At 33.2% G+C, this 21,277-nt stretch overlaps 1 protein-coding gene across 1 annotated transcript; it reads right to left on the bottom strand.

The window, feature by feature from the left end:
- Positions 1–10,415: 10,415 nt before the first annotated feature.
- Positions 10,416–17,937, bottom strand: LOC100863104 (facilitated trehalose transporter Tret1). Its single transcript, XM_012487598.3, has 6 exons — positions 17,534–17,937; positions 16,150–16,403; positions 14,790–14,992; positions 13,528–13,723; positions 12,826–13,114; positions 10,416–11,793 (listed from the first exon to the last, which is right to left on the bottom strand). Exons 1-6 carry the CDS (start codon positions 17,604–17,606, stop codon positions 11,396–11,398), a joined length of 1,413 nt encoding a protein of 470 aa, XP_012343052.1. The 5' UTR covers positions 17,607–17,937; the 3' UTR covers positions 10,416–11,395.
- Between the last annotated feature and the right edge of the window lie 3,340 nt (positions 17,938–21,277).

Here is a 21,277-nt window from a genome sequence, read left to right as displayed (position 1 = left end):
ATTGCACCGTTCCCTTTATCCACGAGAAACGTGGCAGGGAACGATAGCTCGATTTCTTGTTTCGAACACGTTGTTTCCAAGACGTTTCGATAACAGATCGTTTAAATAAGAAAAGGATTGCTTCCTTCCATCGATCGATCGATTTGTTTCAACGTTTGATGAACGTTTATCATCGTAGCGTGAAAATGCAAATGAAAGAATAAAAATATGTTATAACTCGTGGAGTGGATTTTTTCAATCGAGATTCAATTTTTATCACGAGAAAATCACGTTGATGCAAAGTGGATTTCGTCGAGCTAAATGATAATACGGGCTATTTAATATGGAATAAATGAAAAATATTTATATCACACGAAAAGAGCGATGGATACGTAGCGCCATTTGTTCGAGATGTTGCGATAAGATATTCGAATGAAACGAATGTATGTGCTTCGTATATAAGCACACCACTCGTTTGCATACAATGGGGTATAAATTTCATTGTAAAAATCCTTACAACAAATGCGCACGGGGATTATTCGAAGGCAGGTATTCGATCCTTGTTTTTTTCCTTCCTAAACGCTTGCCTCCCATCTCTCCAAGGATGGAATTCCTTTGGCGAGGTCGTTGGAAAGAGAATGAAAAGAGCGCTCTTTCGTGGGAAATGGAGCATGGTATTCGAGAACGAATGCACTTTCTCACGGGAATACCGGGAGGAAATGGTGTATTGTGGTCTTTACCTAAAGTGGAGCCACGCCATGCGTCATTGTTGGCGCGGAGAACACGCGGGAAGAGAATCGTCTCGGACTCCAAGTCGTGCTCCAAGGACAATATCCATCGATCGATGCATCGTTTCCGGATACGTTTCTTCGTTTCCTTTCTTTCTTTCTTTTTTTTTTTTTTTTTCCGTTTCTGCTTGCCTCGACCGGATCGAGCAGGACGTTTTGGCCGAGTCGAGACCGGAGATGATACGTTTGAAATATAGTTTGAAGTTCCAGTTCTCCAGAATTTATGTATCTGGTTTATGGAAGAGAGATTTATGGAGAGAATAGAAGCGGATGGAGCGAATATCGATAATGAACGTCGAGTTGCTCGTTCGACACTGTACTCGTGTAATTTTTCTTCTGGATACAGTTATTGAGATTTTTGGGCGACGAAATTTATTCACGAACCAAGAGGAAATAAAAGTATATTGTATTAGAGTTAACGAATTTTCTTAGTGAATTTCCTTTGTTCGATTTATTATTATTATTTTCATTACACGAACATGCGAAGAAAAGAAGCAGAAGATCGATATACGATTCCGTGCTTCGTGTATTACGTATGCGCCAGTCGTAAAATAAATCTTGTGATATTCGTGGAAATGGTTTTCGATAATTCAATCCATACGAAGAAGAAGTTTTAAGAGATTGGAAAATTGATAACTGACGATTACTTTTCCATATTTAATCGATCAACGGCACCCAACGTATAAATAATTTTTTAACTTTCGCTTCGCATTAATTTTTTCACGTAAATTGGAAATTGTGAGTTTGAATATATGAAAAAAATTCATCAAAAAACCAATTCAGAGAATAGAGAAAACCATGCTATGGAAGTCACATTTCGTTTTATCTCGATATCTCGATCGGTTGTCGAGATACAAGGACTCAAAGTGTTCATAGAGGCGACGCAAAAGTTACGAATGAATCGAGCGACCCACATTTCTTCCTGGAAACGCGTACGTCTTCTAGGAATCGCGTCTGCCGCTTGTCTGCAGTTTGGGATAGGTCAGTGAGACGAGGTGCGAGCGAGAGTTCCGAATAACCGATAAGGACGGAGATAGTAAACGATTAAAAATTACCCTTTCCTTTACACGACGATATCTCGGGAACCGGAAGTCGTATCGGGATAAACGAAAAAGCGTTTCAAAGGGGAAGATTCCACGCTTCTAACGATCGGTCAACCGTTGGCCGGAAGTCAATATCCTCGGAGTTATAGCGGTTCAAAGTTTTCTTAATTTTAATCGGGTTTGTCCGAGTGAGTTAACAACGATGGATACGTGTTGAAAAATATTGCGACGATCTTATTAATGGTAAATCGATTTAAAACTTATCTTTCACTCGATGCGATTGAACATTTGTTCAATTTGTAACAATTCGATCGATCGAATTAGAAAGATGTAAAAATTTATTTTCAGAATCTGGTATCTAATTTTTTTACAATTTCATGCTCGACCTCAGATGAAACGCCACGCACGATTGCTTAATCGGAATCAATTTTGTTCCGCTCGAAGTGGCAGTCCCCTATATCCAACGTCATTCGCTTTATCATCGTGAAAAAATATCGCGAACATGGAAAACGTCGCGGGATAAAGGCCGATCCTCTAACCATTCTAGCCTCAAAACAAAGATTGAAAAACGATACAGGCCAGCCACCCAGTTATATTTCGATACCGTTTTCCAATCTCTGTAACTCTTTACGATACCAGATTTATTGATAGAAAAAAAAAAAAAAAAAAAAAAAGAAAAAAAAAGGAGGAAAAGAAAGAAACAGATGGAAAACGGTATCATCTTTGTTTCGTTGAGAATGAATGGTCAAAATGATGATCGGAGCATCGTGAAAAATTATGCAACTATAGAATTTCAATTATAGGATCCAGGAACAGAATTTGATTAAAATTGAAAAATTTAACGATGTTGGAGTATTTTTTTTCTGTTTTTCTATATATATATATATATATTTTTTTTTTATACACAGTCAAAGTCACGTCAAATTTTGAGAGTCTATCCCCGTCAGTTTTTTATTGGCTGACCGACTATACGAATTTTGAATATTATTTTTCACATAAAATTCACGTTTCGTTTCTTCGATTTGTTCGAATATTGCACAATTTTTTCCCGAATATCCTATAAATATTCGTTCCTTCTCTCGGTAATTTATTAAGAAAAATTTTTATTCGTTATACGCTTAATAATTGAGATTCAAGTTTCTATACAAATCTGTTTTTTATAATATAATCCTTTAATATAATCCTCGAATAAATCGAGGAAAAATATTTAAGTTTCTAAGTTTACGAAACGTATCTCTGAGGAAATTAACGCAAGACGATGCCAAAGGTAAAGTTTCACGAGAATTACCGGTTCGATGTATCGAGTGCTAGACGCTTGTGCTCTCAGCAACCGAGAATGTTAAGGAACTTGATAGAAACGGGATAAGTAATGATTATATATAATTAAATGGCTTTCAGATAAGACCGAATAATTATTACACTATACTCTCTTACTTTACTTTAATTTCGTTCCTTCGTATTATATCATTTTTCGAGGAAAATTATCGAGACAAAAAAAAAGCTCGTTATGAAATAACATCGAAATAACTCGTTTATCAATTTGCCCTATTCTTGCCAAGTTTGTTTGGATCACACGTAGACCACGACAGTTTTAACCACGTAAAACGATAACAGGCTTGTGAACAGCTCGAGCTTCTTTTTTCAACATCTATAAATCAAAACCGTCGAGCCACGTCTCGATGAAACGACTTATAAGTCAAAGTGTCCAGATCTGTCGGATAATCGTTTCGAGATTTCTCCAAGATTGATATAAGTATACGTTACGTCGCGCAATCATGATTGGGACAATTTATCATTTCTTCGATCAAAGAAATCCTAAAAAGGAACCTTTAATAAAGCGACCTTGAAACGAAGAGGAAAAACATGTTTATTCCTTGTTTATCGTTTCAAATCGAAGAATCGGCGGGAAAATAAATTAGATTCGATTCGTCCTTTGATTCAATTAAATTTCCTACCTAGAGTTTAAATTACACGCATCATCAAATAGTCTGTGCACAAGGCATGCACGATGTAGAATATCAGAAACGCAAACCTCCTACTGCTTCTACTCTACTATTTTATTCATATCGGTTTACGCAGTTCTGGTCTTAAACATCCCTCTGCATTATTCACACGCTGCAAGTGTCTGCGGTCATTTAACGAGCAACTCGATCCGAACAAACGTTTCGTCAACTTGATCTAATTCTATTCCGTGAAGCTTGTAATTGATAAACGAACCGGTCGTGCGAATATTTGCGGCATCTCTCGATCCACGTTCGCGAGAAAATATGCACCGTTTGAACCACGCGTATCCTTTCCATTGATTTATATCAAAGACGAAGATGTTCGATTAATTTATCGATTGAATTTAAGTAAGAAATTCTTTGTTTCGATTCCTGTTTAAATTTTCACATGCATAATTTTATACATTTCGCTTTTTTAATCTCCTTTTACTCGTTTTCTTATTTCTTTTTATTTTTATATGATTGTCCGATTGATTCGAATTCAACGTGAACGGACGTGATCTGTACAATCCATAAAACGTGTAAATAATAATTGGAAAAATCCAAGAGAAATGCGAAGGCAATCGAACGAGGAAACGAGTCGAGTCGTTTGAATGGAAAGTTTCTAAAAACGATTTTCAACGTCCACGATATATCGGGACCATCGAATACACCGATTCTCGATGGAAGTTTATCCAATGTTGTTTCGAAATATCCTCCGCCTCGCGAGAATTGATAAATTCTTTTCGCTAATTATTTTTCTTGAGTTTTCTACATCGTTCGACATAATTCGATGAACAACAGTTTTGTAATTAATAATAAATCGAATCGATTTGTTCAAACAATTTTCTCCTTCTTCGTTTCCAAGGAATTTAAAGATTCGATATCGAGTTAAAATTGATATATAAAAATTATCGATTATTCGTTTGCGATCGATGTATCAATAAGACACATAGACATTATTAAAATCAACCGATCATTGAGAAAAATTATTATAGAAAAATTGATATCTGAAAATACACGCACGGATTATACTGCTTTCTCGTTTCTTCTCCGTGAAAGGAATTATGCATCGTGCAAAATGAAGCGAAAGATTTCAAAAGAGAGTGACATTATTGACAGTGACTGCTCACAGAGTTCAATAACTAACAAATTGATATTTCCTTCCTTTATTCTTCCTTTTTTTCTCTCCAACATTATAACGCTAACACACGGTTTGTGCATGCTGCACAATGCAACAAAAGGGTTAATTTGCTAGAAAATAACGGTTCATCGATTTTATCGTCTTGTTTCAAAATTAACGAATAACACATAGCCGACGCATGCAGCATGCAGCAATCCACGAAATTTCTCAAAGTTAATTATTTTCGAGGTTGTAAAGGGGTATTTAATAACCGATACGATCCTGGCAACTTTTGTCCTCCATTAGACGTTATGAATAGTACAACAGAACGTTGAAACACGTTGAAACGGAAACTTTGATGTCTTTGAAGGAAGAAAGTTGTTCGTAAGGAACAGATGTTCCTTGATGAGACGTTCTCGCCCAAGTTTCATGGCAAATTCAACGAATATTCTTAATTACACGGATCGTGGAAGTTTAAAGATGGCCGCCTGAGACCGAGGCCATCCCTCATAATTTGCCCAGCATTCTAATTCTCAGGTAGGGGACAATGCTCGTGTTCCTGGCATTAATTTTACAGGGGAACTTTCGTAATTTGACGCGATAGTATCTCATCAGCCATTATACCAACACCCTCCCAACTCAATATCATCAGTTTCGATGTAAATAAAATGCGTTTGTATTTCTCTCTTATTATTGAGAGATAATGATGATTCGTTGCCCTTGTTTCATTCAATTAATTCTTAACAATTCTCTCGAATTATACGTTTTTATAAATATCTTGCGTCTGCTGGCATATCGGTCGAATCTTTTTGCGTTATCCAATTTTCGTCGTTCGATTGGAAATTCGAATGTCAATCGACCATCGATCGGTATAATGCTTGTTTTCCACATCGCTTACGTCGATTACGTGTAATCGAGTGGTATTAAAAATACACGATAAAAAAAGAAAAAAAATTAAAATGATAAAGTGGCGTGGAAAACGAGCATTACATCGATCGACGACGATCGATCGATTACATTCGTTTTCAATCGGACGGCGAAAATTGGACAGAAACGTGGAAAGGCTCTAAATAACGCCAAGATGGCCTTATAAGATAAGTTTCTCCCTTTCTTTTTCCTCCCTTTTTCTCGTTTCACCATCGTATAATTATACCATATTCCAATCTTAAGTACGAATAAGGTAATTATATAGCATCTCATCAGATTGCAATGACCATGAAATACATTGGATAATGTTTTTAAACAACTTTTTGCAACATGCATGCAGAGCGTCAGTTATTCGTGGAACACTCGAAGGATTCTAGAAGTCAAAGCAAATGTTCAAGTTGACGTATATAAATACAGAAATGTCGTTTCACACTTACTTTAATAGATAAATTGGCCATATAAGAAAGATGGAGCTATCCCTATTCTATCATTGTCGTTTCGTTCGTCTAATGAAAAAAATTTGAATTGCTTATTAAAGTTAAAGAAATAAGCCTTGACTAACATTTTTATTTGTGCAATCGATCCTTTAAAAAATGCCCTACGAATATTAATAATAATATTAATGGTATATTTAACAGATACATACATTTATTTTGTAAGAACCTTCATAAAATTTGACTTAAATTTGGATCACGTTGGATTTTAGAAAAGAGATGTTCTATCTATGAGAAAAAGTTGTTTGGAGAACACTGGACAACGTATTTCGTGGTCATTGAAATTATTCGTGTCTGTATAATTATCGTGAAATTCAATTCGAACAAATTCCAAATTCACCTGAAACAATCAATGATTTATTATCTTCTGTAAAAAGTGGATTAATGAATGTATTAATGATAAGTAAACAGTAGAAAAATAAAAATAAGTAAAGAAATACTGACTTTGTGTCTGCTCCGATTACTACTGCTTGGTTGAGCAATGTTTGTTTAAAGAGGGATAATACTAGATACCTTCACCCTTCCAAGAAGATGCGTCCTGGAAATAAAAAAAAAATCTGTTAGATAATAATCACACATCGAAGAAAAAAGCATTTTGCATAATCAATAATCTGTGCTTTAAATACGTATACGATATTTGATCCGCTGTGTGTTGATATCTATTTCAAAACTATATATCTTCGTTGAAGCATGCACTTTTAGTACAAAAAGCATAGTGAGTCATATGTATATGCGGCAATATTTTTAGCAAAACATCAATTTAAAGAAGTGAAATCATTTCGATTTTATCTTTTATAAAAGTACAAGTAACAATAGCAAGAAATTTAGATTATTTAGAATATAATTTTGATAATTTTATAGCGAATATTCCCTTGAAATTGTTATTTGTATTGCACTTTGATTCATTAACTTTGACCACGCTTTTTAATTATTGCAATTATCGCAAAGAAACGGAACAATTAATTATGTCAATCTAAATTCATAGTAAACAGAATAACGTGGTGAATAGGACAAAGATAAAAGCATTTTTTCTTTCTTTTGAGCGTGATTAATGTTTTTAATTCTCGTACAAAAAGTGGTTGTGTCAGTTTTCAGAATAAACGAGCTCGAATACATACTCGAATACCAAATAAATGTTCCTCAAATACGATTAAAATACAGGGACACGGTAATAATCGAAATTTCCAAATGTCACGCGATTTCCACGCGAGTTTCGATCTCTGTCACGAGAAAATGTTCGAACCTGACATGAATTTTGCAATTTTTATTCTTGAATTTCAAATTGCCTTTTCCGATTCATTATTACTGTAAAAAATTTACTGACATTTTATTTCATTTTATTGTGAAAAATAAAGGTAAAAATATATAATGTTATTTAAGATTGTTTGTTTTATATAAAATAAGATCCAATCGAGTAAAATAATGTATTCGACAATCGTTTTAATACTTTATTCAAGTTATTTAATTATGTAATTTTATTCTTTTCTTTAAATATATCTTGTTACTTGAAATCAATATTGGCAGAAAATCGAAATTTTGAAGTTTAAATCTTGCGATGTGTATGAATTTCAACTCGTTTCGTGAAATACTCTGATATTTTCGCTTATTGACCTCACAAATTTTTACGATACTTTTTATCCTCGTGTCTAAATTCTGAATTTATGTTCCTCTTCATTTTTATATATAACTCTTGACCTGAATTCAATATTGTAGGAAATTTAAATTCACAAATTTCACGTAGATATAAATTTTATCCTATTTATAAATTTTGTGACTAACATTGAAATATTAGATATAATATTTGGTATATAGACTATTAATATATATTTATTTCAATTTTTTTGTTCATCTATTTCTATCTATGAACGCTAATATCTTTTAATTGAAAAAATGTAAAATTACGAATTCTATATTTAAATTATCAAATTAAATTTAAAGTATCTATTGAATTTTCAATTTTTAAATAATTATATCAAATATCGAATATTCTGAAATATATAAAATATTGATCGAATGATCGATGAGATTATTGTAAAAACTTTGATGATGTACAACATCATTTAATATAATCGGCTGATATTTAATATTTACTGAATTTATTTATTATATATTGACATAAATTTCAAATAAATACATTTAAGTATAAAAATTTTATGTTTAAATTTTATATCATTTATAAATTTGATCCCTGATTTTTACACATATGTATTTATGATGCATTGTTCAAATTTTGATTTATTTATATATTATTATTTTTTTTTTTATATATATATTTCCATTTTATATACTTATTTTCTCACTTTTATATTATTTCATCTCTATAAATAAATTATGTAAAATAAATTAGAAAGAATGCAAAATATTATTTTTATTTTGAATCTCTTACTAAATTCAGACTCCTAATCCAGGTTTATGCGAATTTTTAAATCGTCCAAGAGAAACGCCTGTAATGATTCAGTAGTAGCGTAATATTGTAAATGTGAAGTACATGTAAAAAAGGGGGAGAAAAATAATTTCTTTCTACGATGTTTTCCGTATTTTAAAGAAGCGATATAAATGGAAGAAATTCATTTAAAGCAAAATTAATAAATATTATTGCGATAATATGAAAGTGGAGTATATCAGAGAAAAAAATAAGTAAATAAGTTTGATGGTAACTAGAAATAAATTGATGAAGATGAAATGAAAAGATAAAACGAAAATTGATTTATCGATTTATGAAGGCACATATTTATTGATTTTTGTATATATTTGTATTAAATATATTTCAGATTTTCAATCATTTTTATTCTCCTCTCATATTTATTAATTAATTCTCTTTCATAATTTTATTAAAATTTTTATCTCTGTAACGACAAAAAAGAAAATTAACAATTTTATTATTTTTTTCCCTTTCAGCTTCAAGAGATTTGATATGAATTTGGAAGAAAAATCGTTATGGTGAGTAAAGAATTGAATTTCATGAATTTTAATGAGTAGTTTTAAACACGATGAACGAATTAATTAAAGACACAGTAGTACAGGATTACACGAAATGTATGAAATAACGAATTATCGAAGGAAAATGAATCTAAGAATTATTCTATAAGAAATTATTGGAAATGCACTATATATACACGTATTAATTACTAATGAAAGTTGTACTTTCCAAAGAGAAATCGCACGAGTTATTAATTTAAATTCTAAATATTAATTTATCAGAGATAGAAAAATTAATCCTCTATTTAATAATAATAAGTTAGGAAATATTTTATCCTCGTTTTCTCGAGTCACAAATCGATAAACAATTTTTAAATGACAATATTAAATATACTATCGATCCAATTCAAATTATTATTCTACTACATCACGTAGCACGATCGAAATTAAATATTTTCAGATTGCATTCATTCTTGGAATTTTTCAATACCAATGAATGCAATTATAAAATATAAACAAATAAATAAATATCGAATTTATTTTTTGCTTTCCAAGAGACAACAACTATTTTTCTCTTTTAACTCAACTACTGTAATATTATGTTTATTAATATTAAATTGCATTTGCTCGCATATTCCTACAATACATTTGATGCGATTATTATATAACTCTTCCATGTTTTCCACATGGAATATATCGATTATTTAAAACTTTGGAAAATATCAAAGTATACACAGGATAAATATAACGAGATCCTTAATGAAATCGTTTCGATCCCCTTAGCCATGTTATTTTTGTCAAAAGCAGCCCGCACGAGGATTTGTTGTTGCACGTACTCGCGAAACAAAATACATGCGCGAATCTTCTTTGACATTTTTCTGGACGATGGCCAACAAAACCAGCGTGCCATTCCATCCGATACAGAGTCTGCTGCTTGTCAATGTTCTCGTTAACCCATTGAGATTATGGATCAGAATATCACGAAGGTGATGGAGAATATCACGAATCGAAGGTCATTGTTCGATTACCGTTCCAAATTTACCATCGCCTGATATCATTTATGATATATATTCGTTTAACAAAGAATAATCGTTCAAATATTTCGAGTCTCTTTTTTTTCATCTGTATTATCTGAAACTTGTGTTTAATTTTCAGAAAAATGTTAAATAATTGTAATTTTTATTTCTTTTTTTCTTATACACACACACACACACACACATATATATACACATCTATATTATATATTCTTCTGCATTACGTCGTTTTAAATCGTTCCATTTGTTAATTTCGATTAAAATTCTTGATGTGAGACGAGATTGGATAAAATAAGATCGATGTATTTTTTTTTTTTTCTTTTCATATATTCTTACATTGCAATTTGTTGTTAAGATTTATCAATTGTTATATCGTTATTCCTCGTATATCGTATTGTCATTGTAATTTACTTTTCGTTTCGATAAAAAAGATGGAAAAAGTTGAAGCACTGTATCGATTATTCACGGGAAAGAAATCCGATAATACGGTAGTTACAATTTCGAGCGAATAAGCAAATGTTTAATTGGAAGATTTACAATCCAATGGCGTTTAAAACAATGATATGTAATCTCGCGTCAATTTGAAGGATTTACGAATCGAGGTGTAACGCAAACTAGAGAGAATAATTATTTATGCATACACATTCTTTTCCTATTTCATGCTCAAAAAATTTTTTATCGCCGAAATTTTCATAAAAGATAGAAAAATCAAAACATTCTTTTGTAAAACCGAATCATCGAGATAAAAGAGATTTAATAAATTTTCAATTCAAATTAGAAGCAAGATGTTAAAAATTAAGATGAAATTACGTTAATTTTCCTCGACAATTTTCCCAAAGTAGCGTAATCATTATTGATCGAGAATCTGCAATCGAGCGATCAATATTTGAAAATGCGTTATCGGTCCAAATACTATTTCACGCACTATGCTTTTCTATTTTTCTATAAATCTAACAAATCTAGTAGCAAAAGAAAAAAAAAGAAGAAAATCTTCGTAATTCTCTCAGCGTGCCACTTGTTCCAATAAAATACAAGAAATCAGCTCGTCGCCCTTAATCCAAGCTTTAAAAATAGAAAATTCAGATATCCCTAGATCAACAAGGAGCTCAGGTCTCCTCTAATCCTGCGTTCGACTCGATGCGAAATTCATCCTGTATCTCGATCAAACTTTTCCCGGTGTTGTCTTTGACCACGATGGCGCAGAACAGGGCGATCAGCCAGCATATGGCCGCGGACAGCCACATAACTTTGGTGCTGCCCAGGGATATGATCATCTCGTCGAAAGTGAGGGTGCCCATCATCGAGATCAGCCATCCGAATGCGACCGCCATCGAGACGACCGAGGTCTTCAGTTCTTCCGGGAGCGTGTCCCCTAACAAAGACCAGGAAATTGGCCCAAGACCCAGGTTGAACGCCGCGAAGATCAGAGTGATCCAAGTGGGTGACATCCAGAAGTAGATGTCGTCGTATTCGGGATCGCTGTCGCGTAAACTGAAGAACCAACCTGGAACAGATGAAACGGAGGATGAAAGAAAATTCTGTCTCGCGTTGGGTTACGTGTTTTTCATAGAATTGCGTTCGCTCGAGTTGATGAGATGGCGCGTGTGTGTTTTCTTTTTCGAGAAATTGATCTTGGGTCATGGGTTTGTGTTCCGATCGTGTCGATGATGCGCTGAAATTTGGAATAATATTTGTCTTAGAAATAATCTCGTTTGGAATTGGATAGGCAACAATTGATCGTTTTTGAAGATATTTTTTTAAAATTCTCAGGAAGGAAAAGGATTTTTATGTTGAAACTACGATACGATATCTGGATCGACGTGGATATTTATAACGTAAGAAAGTTATAGCGCGTGTTTAAACGAAACAAACAAAGTTTTTTTTTCATTAATGTTTACGAGAGTTCAATTTTACATAAAAATCCGCATAAATATCGTGAAACGATATTAAAAGTAATAAATATTATAAAACAGATGTTAAAATAACAAGAAAGTGACGAATTGTTATTGAATGTCAAGCGCGAGATACGTTTTTAAATTGCCAACGAATGATCGAACCAATTGATACACGATCTATTTTGATTTCTTAATACTATATGCGCGTGTTCCGGAAGTATTGCAGAAGAGGTCGTATTTTAAGCTGGATTAAAGCCAGCATCGCAGATATGCCTCGTCGAACGAATCATTTTTCTCGATCAGTTAACGAATACAACAAAATATTATACACGATATTTATAGAATTTACATTTGTAAAAATACGTATAATAACGTATAATTATCAAATTTTCAATTCCTATTAATTTCGAAAGTGTAATAATTATACGTAGAAACAAATATATATTAATAGTACGTAAAATCAATACGTTAAACAGACAACTGCAAAAATGATTATAATTTACATTCAAAAGTTACACTCGTATTATTTTCTCTCAATTGTTATTATGTTGTGAAACCGGTACATATTCCGTTCGATAATTTTTCCATCCGTTTGAATACGAATATTTCGCGAGAGAAATTTATTTGATAGAACGGTTTACCTAGCAATATGAGGAACAATCCCATGAAAAGGGAGGAGACGGTGAGGAGAATTCGACGTCCAAGTACGTCGACCAGGAACGCGGCCAAGAGACATACTAATATTTGAACGGCGCCGACGACCAGCGTCTGTTCGCTTCCGGTCAGTTCACCGGAACCAGTGGTTTCGAAGAGCATCAGGGCGTAGAAAATCATCATGTTGACGCCGCACAAATGTTGGCCCAAGATTATTCCGAAACACGTCACGATTGACCGCAGTATTCGACGATTTTTCAACAATCGTAGGCTAAACTGATATCAAAAAAATTCAATTATGATTGCCATCCAAATGTAATGAAAACAATATCGTATTTTACATTTACAATTCCATCTCTCTCATTACATACAACATAACATTCCTCATTGCATAATTTCGAATAAGAAAAAAAATATACGAAAAATTTCTATCTTAATAATGCGATCAAAAGTTTGATTAACCGTTCAACTTGACAGTGGTCAGAAATACCATACCGTAAATTGAAATACATCGAATAAGGAACGAACGGTGTTGTTCGCACCGAATAAATGTCCATCCATGCGGAAAACGTTTATATAGACGTTACATGTAGTGGAAAGGTTAACAGTTTCTTCCGTTAACAGCGAGCCACAGCCTATTGTTATTACGTATTATTCCATAGAAGAAGAAAATAGAAAATCGTTCGTACCTTTTTCGAATGAGAGAGAACGAGACGCTTCGTTTCGTTGATTTCGTGCTGGGCGTCGTAAGTTTTGCCGCGATACCATCTCAAGGATTTTTCTGCACCGATCTCGTCGTTCCTCGACAAATAGTAGAGCGGGCTCTCGGGTAATAATTTTGTCGGGGCGATCGAGAGACACGCGAGGCCACAAATTGCGCTGTACCTTTAAACAGAAACGATTGATTTGCGCGCGGTTCTTCGGAGAAGAACTCGTATCGTACGATTCATCTATGATTGTTAATAATATCGTGATCGAGGGATAAACGAGTATTTGCGTAAACGAGTACAATTTCGATAAATTAATTATCGATGGCAATGTTTAACAGTAAATTTGTTGTTTGTTAAATTTTAAATTAAATGCTAATGTTTATTAATACAAATGTTATTCCTATAATTATGTGGATCGATATTGGTTAAGAAAGCGTGGCATGTGACAAAATAATTTCAATAATTATTTCGATGTACATTTTTTCGATGCAAAACGTTAAACTTTCCTCGATATCGAACAACCTAGTGAAATATATTCGAATGTATTATTTGCTGGAATGTTAAATTTACGTATAATTAAACAAGTATAATTGGTAATTTAGATTTTATAAAATATATCAAATGAAAAAAGATATCATTATACCATTTGTAATATTCTTGATATTGTTTCTTAGAAAGATTTTGTTGCAAATAGATTCAACGACGGAGAATTAATTATAAAAGTTAAAGTTTTCTTTATCATAGACAAATTGATTATGGAAATTATGGAAATTTCAATGATATAAAAATGAATATTCATAAATATTCATACAAAAAGATATATTTAATAAATAAGTCTCAACCATTTTTGCACACCAGCTTTTGTATTTATTTGCCCTTTAGAATCGAATCCTTTAAAAATATCTCACGAATATATTAATTTCCCGCGTAACATTAAATGAATAAATAATAAGTTTCGATCTTTTTTCCCTCTATTTTTGTTCCGAAGATATATGAAAACACGATCTATTCCCTCGACGTTGGACAACTTTTGTTTCAAACACTCATTTTTCCAGATATTTGCCTCGAGAGATTAAAATGGGACATTTTTAAGCAAAGTTTACGCATGTTTTTCATTTCCATTTTAGTTGTACAATTTACCTTTACAACATCACTTTTTCTCACCTGTATGTATAATGCATAATAATTTACACACACACACAAATCAGAGCAATTTAAAAATAAGATATTCGTGTATATACCTCCATACAGATCTTTGCTCGTCGATTGCATGAGCCACGTAGAAAGCGTACATCACGCCACAGTTGACTAGGAGTTGGAAAAAGGCGAGCAAACGTCCACGGATTTCTTTGCTCGCTATTTCAGCCACGTAAATTGGCGTCAAAACGCAGGATACACCGCCGCAGATGCCGCAGATCAATCTTCCAATCAGGAATAACACTACCTAGAAAAAGAATAAAAAAAGAATAAAATTACAAGTGTTCTCATCGACGTTGCGATACTTACGTACGATACGTACGATAATTATACGATACGTCTCATTTTCCAAACTTAAAAGTATCGTAATTATTCGAGCATTATTTTTGAAAAATTGTAATTTTTCATGAGAGAATCGTGACGGTGAATGGATTAAATATCACGAGGATTGTTTAAAAAAAGCTATCCTCTAAGACCGATATAATAACAGTTATAGAGCCGATACGATTATGGTTATAGGATCGACACGATAACGGTTATGAACCGTATTCGTGGCCACGATTCCCTTGGTTTGTTGTTGGTGGTGCAAAAGAGAAGAGACGAAAGAACGTTATATCGACGAACATTTTGAAAAATATTTTCAAAAAGAGAGAAGGACAATTTAAAAAATTATTCGGTTATCGTGATCCTATCTCATTATCTCGTTTCGTTTGTATTTTCTCGTGTTTATAAATTATTCTGGTTACAAAGATAAAATACGTTAACATTTAACATTTATTATCTTTTTTACGTTGCTTCGTATAAAAATTTCTTTCTAAACAAATTAAATTATCGCATATTTTCTGGACTGGATCGCACATTTTTTTAGCTTTTTTCGAACATTGAAACGATCTTTCTCTTTTAAAATTTCGACATTTTTATAAACGCTATAACGAGAAATGGTAAAGTTCACAGCAACATGTGGAGAAAATGTGAATTTTGGTTAATCCTTTGGACGATGAACACTCTGAACACTCAAAATCCACCTATATTCTTTAGATTTCACATGCAATATTCATTTCAACGTGCTTTTAATAAAATAAGAAAATCTCACGTCGTCCATATACTACTGCACATTTATCGTCAAATATTTAAAATTATGTTTCTAAAATTCTTGTATAATATAATTCTTTAATTATTGCGCCACCAATAACGAATTGTCCTGTAATTATATAAAAATGATTCAAAGTAATTGTTCTCCTGATGATATGATGTTTCTTGAGAAAAAAAAAAAAAAAAAAAAAAGAATTTAAAACTCGAAAGACTCACGTCAAAACTTCGAATCAATTCGATACCTTATTTTCAAATGTCGTACGAAAAATTGTATTACTTTTATCTTTGGATATAATTGTCGACGAGTCTCACCTTCTGGCGACGATTGCTGATCATCAAGGTCCACGTGAGGATGAGGACAGGCATCGTCCAGAACAAGATGTTCGTTCTGGATATTCGTCCTACAATGAACGGTATCAGGATCGCCCCTATGCAAATGCCACCGTTTAAAATGCCCCCGATCAGCCCGATTTCAGTCGCGGAGGCATCGACGTAATTCCTCAGCACTATGCTGGCCTTGGAATTCCAACCTAGCGAGATGCCGAGCGCGAAACCGCCGAGGGATGCTAAAATTTCATCAACAAACACGTTTGTCAATCTTCCTTTTCCCCCCTCTTCTCTCTCTCCTCTTCTCTCTAAAACCTTTCCTTCTCTTGCCTCTCTTCTCCATTTCCCCCAATTGCTCGTTAATTTATAATAAAAATGTGCAAATTTTGACAAAGGGCCACGTCAACACGAAAATTTTTCCTTCCTTTTTCGCCGTTTTTCTTTTTCTTTTTCTTCGTTCTTTTCGTTTTTTTTTTCCTTTCTTTCTTTCCTTTTCTTTTGATGAGAAGAGAAAAGGGGAAACAATTGGACAATTGGTGACAAAGAGCACCGTCTGTCCGACTTTCTTCAACGCGTTTCCGTTTCTGGACACGATTTCCTTTGCTCGAGAAGCCATGTCTAACGAACGTTAGGTAAACGAAGGTGTACGAGCGAAGGAGGAAAAAAAAAAAAAAAAAAATTTAATAACAGACAGAATTTGATAGCAATTAGCGAAGAAGAAATGTAAAAATAAAAGTTTTTAAGAAAAATTGTTAATCCTCAATTTGTATTCTATTGCGATTTGTGATTCACAGACGTCTTCTCATGTTATACTCTAAATAAAAGTAGAAGATTATAAGAGATACGATGACAAGTAATAGGATAATAAGATAAATGAGAATGTATATGCAAAGCGCGTACAATATAGATTTAAATGGCATATTGTGAGAAGAAGAAAGCAACAAGATTCAACAAGAAACGAAGATGAATCTTAATTCTGCAATGCAATTTGATCATTATTCGTGTTCTTATTTCTATAATTCATATTTTCAAAATCGATTGAAACGAAACGATTATAATGTGAAAATGAAAATATCGAAAGGAATTGAAAGGGCGATACTCCCGAAATTTATAACGGGCGAGGCGACTGTAAATATTTAATAATCCAGATAAATTAAGAAAAAGAGAATGTATGAAAAAAAAAAGATCGATCATCAATGGATAATAATTAATATAAATAGATCGTAGTAATAATTTTTATCAATTTTCTTACCTTTTCCTTTAAAGATCGGAAGAAAGACCGGCGGAGATTCTTATTAATTTAGAAATTTAGTTGTCTAGTCGTGGAGAGATTTTCAATGCATGAAATATGGAAGAAAGGTTAGCTCACCTACGAACGCTCCCACGTATTGGTTTAATTTTCGGATCTCGGCCACGTTGTCGTTAATCGATGCGGTGGTCATCGTGTTAAACCAAGGATGTAATTTCCCTTTCAAACAATTTCGCAACGTCGACGATTGGAAAACAAGTCGACTCCGCGAAATGGGATCGTAGTCGAATCGAGTTCCGATTTTAACGTGGCAATATCGACTTTGGAGTCAATCGTAAAGTCAATCGTGGTTCGCCGTTCGTTTTGCGTAACAAAACATAATCGCTTTATATCGTTTGATCGAAGATTTTATCCGGTTCGTACACTCGTGGCAAAAATCTTTTTTCAAAATAATATCGCGATTCCTTCTCGCGTTTCCAACGATATTCCTCTCGTTTCTTTCGATTTGTAATTTTTCAATTCCTTTCTTTTCCTTTTATAACTTTTTCTTTTTTTTTTCTTTTTTTCTGGTTACTAAAAATATCGGAAGGAAGCGTTTTAGCGATTTCGATCTTCTTCTCGTTTCGAATTTCTTGAAATTTGTCGCGAACGATATTTTAAACTATTTTTTCCTATACGCCTTAATCGCTGTTTACCTTCGGTTTTCCAGATATCGGTAAAAATATTTTTTTACGCGTTCTAGATAATTATGCAGTTTCAAGCAAGTTGAGACGATCTTGATGATGACTTTTGATGCGTTCGTTGCTTAAAATTGTATATTGTGTCGATGTTATTTAAACATTTTAATTTATCCAAGTTCTATTTCATTGAATATTTCATGAAATAGAATGCATTTTATTTTTTAAACTTTTTTGAGAATAAAATTTCGAATTTCGATAATAAAACTAAAAGATATCCTAAATCGTTAATTATTTCTATGTTATCACGAGATAAGTTATATTTAAACAATATTCAAAATGATTCCACGTATATGTACGTATTTATTTCTGTTCATTGGTAAAATTTATTTTTCGAGACTTCGTTCCGGAGAGACTTTTCAATGGATTCGCAATACGTTCGAAATAAAACGATTTCAATAATAATTGTAATGATCAATGGAACGTCGGATTTATCACAGAAGGCTGGTATTATAAACGCGCATGCTAAAATTAACCGTATCCACACGTGTACTCGTGTAAAATTCATTAAAATTTATTTCGAAATTGATCGTGATACCGCGTTATAAACGCGAGAACTTCATTAAAATTTATGTCAACGTTAAATCCTGTTCGGAACAATTAACAAATACTACACCAAGTTACGCCAAGCTTCGCGCTTTCACAATCCGAATGGAAAATCCATCTCTATCAATCGGATTTTTCAACTTTTAATAAACGTTGGATTATTATTCGAACGGACGACCGAAACTTGGGCAAATAAAAATTTGTCGTTCCAAGAGCGATGAAATAATCCATTTTTTTTTTTTTTTTTTTAATCGTTTTATTACGCGAGACATATCCCCTGTTATCTTTTAATTTGTAAATTTCCATCGGGCGGATTTGTGCCGCGTTTATTCGATTTGTCATATTTTGTCGTATAATCGTCATAAAGTGTTGGAATAGATACGATTGAATTTCATTTGATTGAATTTCGACCGAATGAAATTTCAGTTAATGCCCGTTCGATTGAATTCTCGTTGATTGAAACTATTTATTACTTGAACGCAAATTCTCCTATTATTCGAACGAGAAATCATAATCAATTGGGAGAATCAATGGACTAATAGATCGTTATGAACAGTTTGCCATATGAAATTGCTCTACGAAGTAAATGAAATTCTATAACGTGTATAACGTCTTCGAAGATTTCATAAATAAGACATTTTCACACGTTTCCAATTTCCTACGAAATTTTATCCTTCAACGAACTTCTTTTTTTTTTTTTTTTTCAAACGAAAATTTCTGCGTCTGCGCTTCTGCAACGAAAGTGTTCCGTCGTCGAAGTTTCTTCTAAATAATTTACTCGGCATTCGTTCGAGTTTAAATCACTTGGGTAAAGATTAAACTCGAGAAATCCTTCAATTTCTTCGCTCTCCTGGAAGTAGTTCGCTCGACAGGAAACAGAAGCTTGGCAATTGTGTTACAGATTGCAGCATTCCCTCCGAGCACGGCCTACAAGTTTACAAGCAATTAACCGAGCCGCACAATGGTAAACGCAAACCCTTGATTATACTCCGTTTATCAATGCTGCGCTCTTAACCAGAAACCATCAAGTTATAGGGGCGCTCTCTCTCTCTCTCTCTCTCCATTGATTCATTGGTTGCAAAAGGATCAGGATGGCCAATCATGTCCTCCATCTGTCCATGATTACCGCGAATCTATCAATTTTCGTTCGATTGTTCGACGAGGATGCCTCTTCTCCGATTAATTTGACATGGAAATTAGCCAAATATAGTTTTTCCAATTTTATATAAGATTGTAGAGATTTTCTATTTTTTTTTAAATAAGATCTGTATGATCTTTTTGCAAATTCTCGTTTAATAATACAGGCGATCTAATTTAAGTTGTATACACGAGTTTAAAATATAATATCGTAAAAGCGAGTTATTTCGGGAACTTTTTCTTAAAATCTTCTTTTTGCAAATCGAGATGTTTACGTTTATTATTAGCGACAACTATTTGCTCCATTTAATGTAAACAAGTTTTCTTTCTTTTTCGTTTAAATAATTAATAGGCGAAGCATGTCACGGTATTTTTTGCTAGACAGCTTCGTTATAAATACGAAGATCACGATCGAGACTAAGAGTGGCAGCAAGGGGCCAATATCATCTTTTCCTTTACTACTTATATTAACCCATCAGTGTCGTCCTCTATGCGTCGTATAGACTTTCTTCACGCTCCACTATCCTCCGTGCACATTCAATTTCTTTTTTTTACCTTTGTCTTTTCGTCCAACTAAGAATATCGATAAAGAATATCCAAATACGAAGTTTAAAGTGTCGAAAGCAAACTAATTTCACTTTTATTCCATAGAATAATTAGATATTATTATGCGATCTCTGATATATAATGGTTCTAAATAGGAAAAAGAAAAAGTTGCGTAAAAATGGGAAGAAAAGTCATCCTCGTTAACTGCAAGAATACATAGGCACGTAGTATCGTCGAAACTTCTTTTCCATCCGCAAAAAATGAGCTTTTCCTTGATTCGATTCAATTTACTCAAACTCTAAAAAGTTTCAAATCTTCTCGTGACTTTAATTACTAATTTCTCTGGAAGAAAAGTTTTGGGATTTCATACCTCTGGATTGAAATTTACATTTTACAAATCGTGGCTGGAACAAAGTATCTATGCACGAGAGATTGACGAGCGGATTGTAGACCTGTCCGCTCTTCCTGCTTGTAAACCGTTCCATTTCATCTTGCTGTCGCTTCGATCCATCAAATAAAGCCGTGTCGACGCAACCAATTTTCGTATCAGTGCCACTTCAAGATTCTCGATGCAAGAAGGCAATTTTATACCGGACGTCTCTGCTATATGCTGCTGCCGCCACCGCCGCCTATAAAATCGAACGACACCTGACGAAAAAACTACTCTTCATCCTCTGAGATAACTTTTCTAATACGCCCTTTCTAAGCAACAACGAGATTTCAAATCTTTCACGAACAGCCTTTTATTTCAAAATATATTTCAAAGTGTTTTTATTTATCAGAAGGCTGCAAATTTTCATCATTGAACGAGATGAAATCATTGAATCGATGTTAAATTCGATAAATGAAATATACATATAAAATAGAATATAATTATCTTTCAAAGTATTTTTATCTA

This window comes from Apis florea, unplaced genomic scaffold, assembly GCF_048593485.1.
Source record: "Apis florea isolate Af1SG1 unplaced genomic scaffold, ASM4859348v1 contig_3036_pilon, whole genome shotgun sequence".
Lineage (NCBI taxonomy): Eukaryota > Metazoa > Arthropoda > Insecta > Hymenoptera > Apidae > Apis > Apis florea.
Note: the sequence above shows the minus strand (reverse complement) of the source record. Positions and strands in the feature narration are given on the sequence as shown.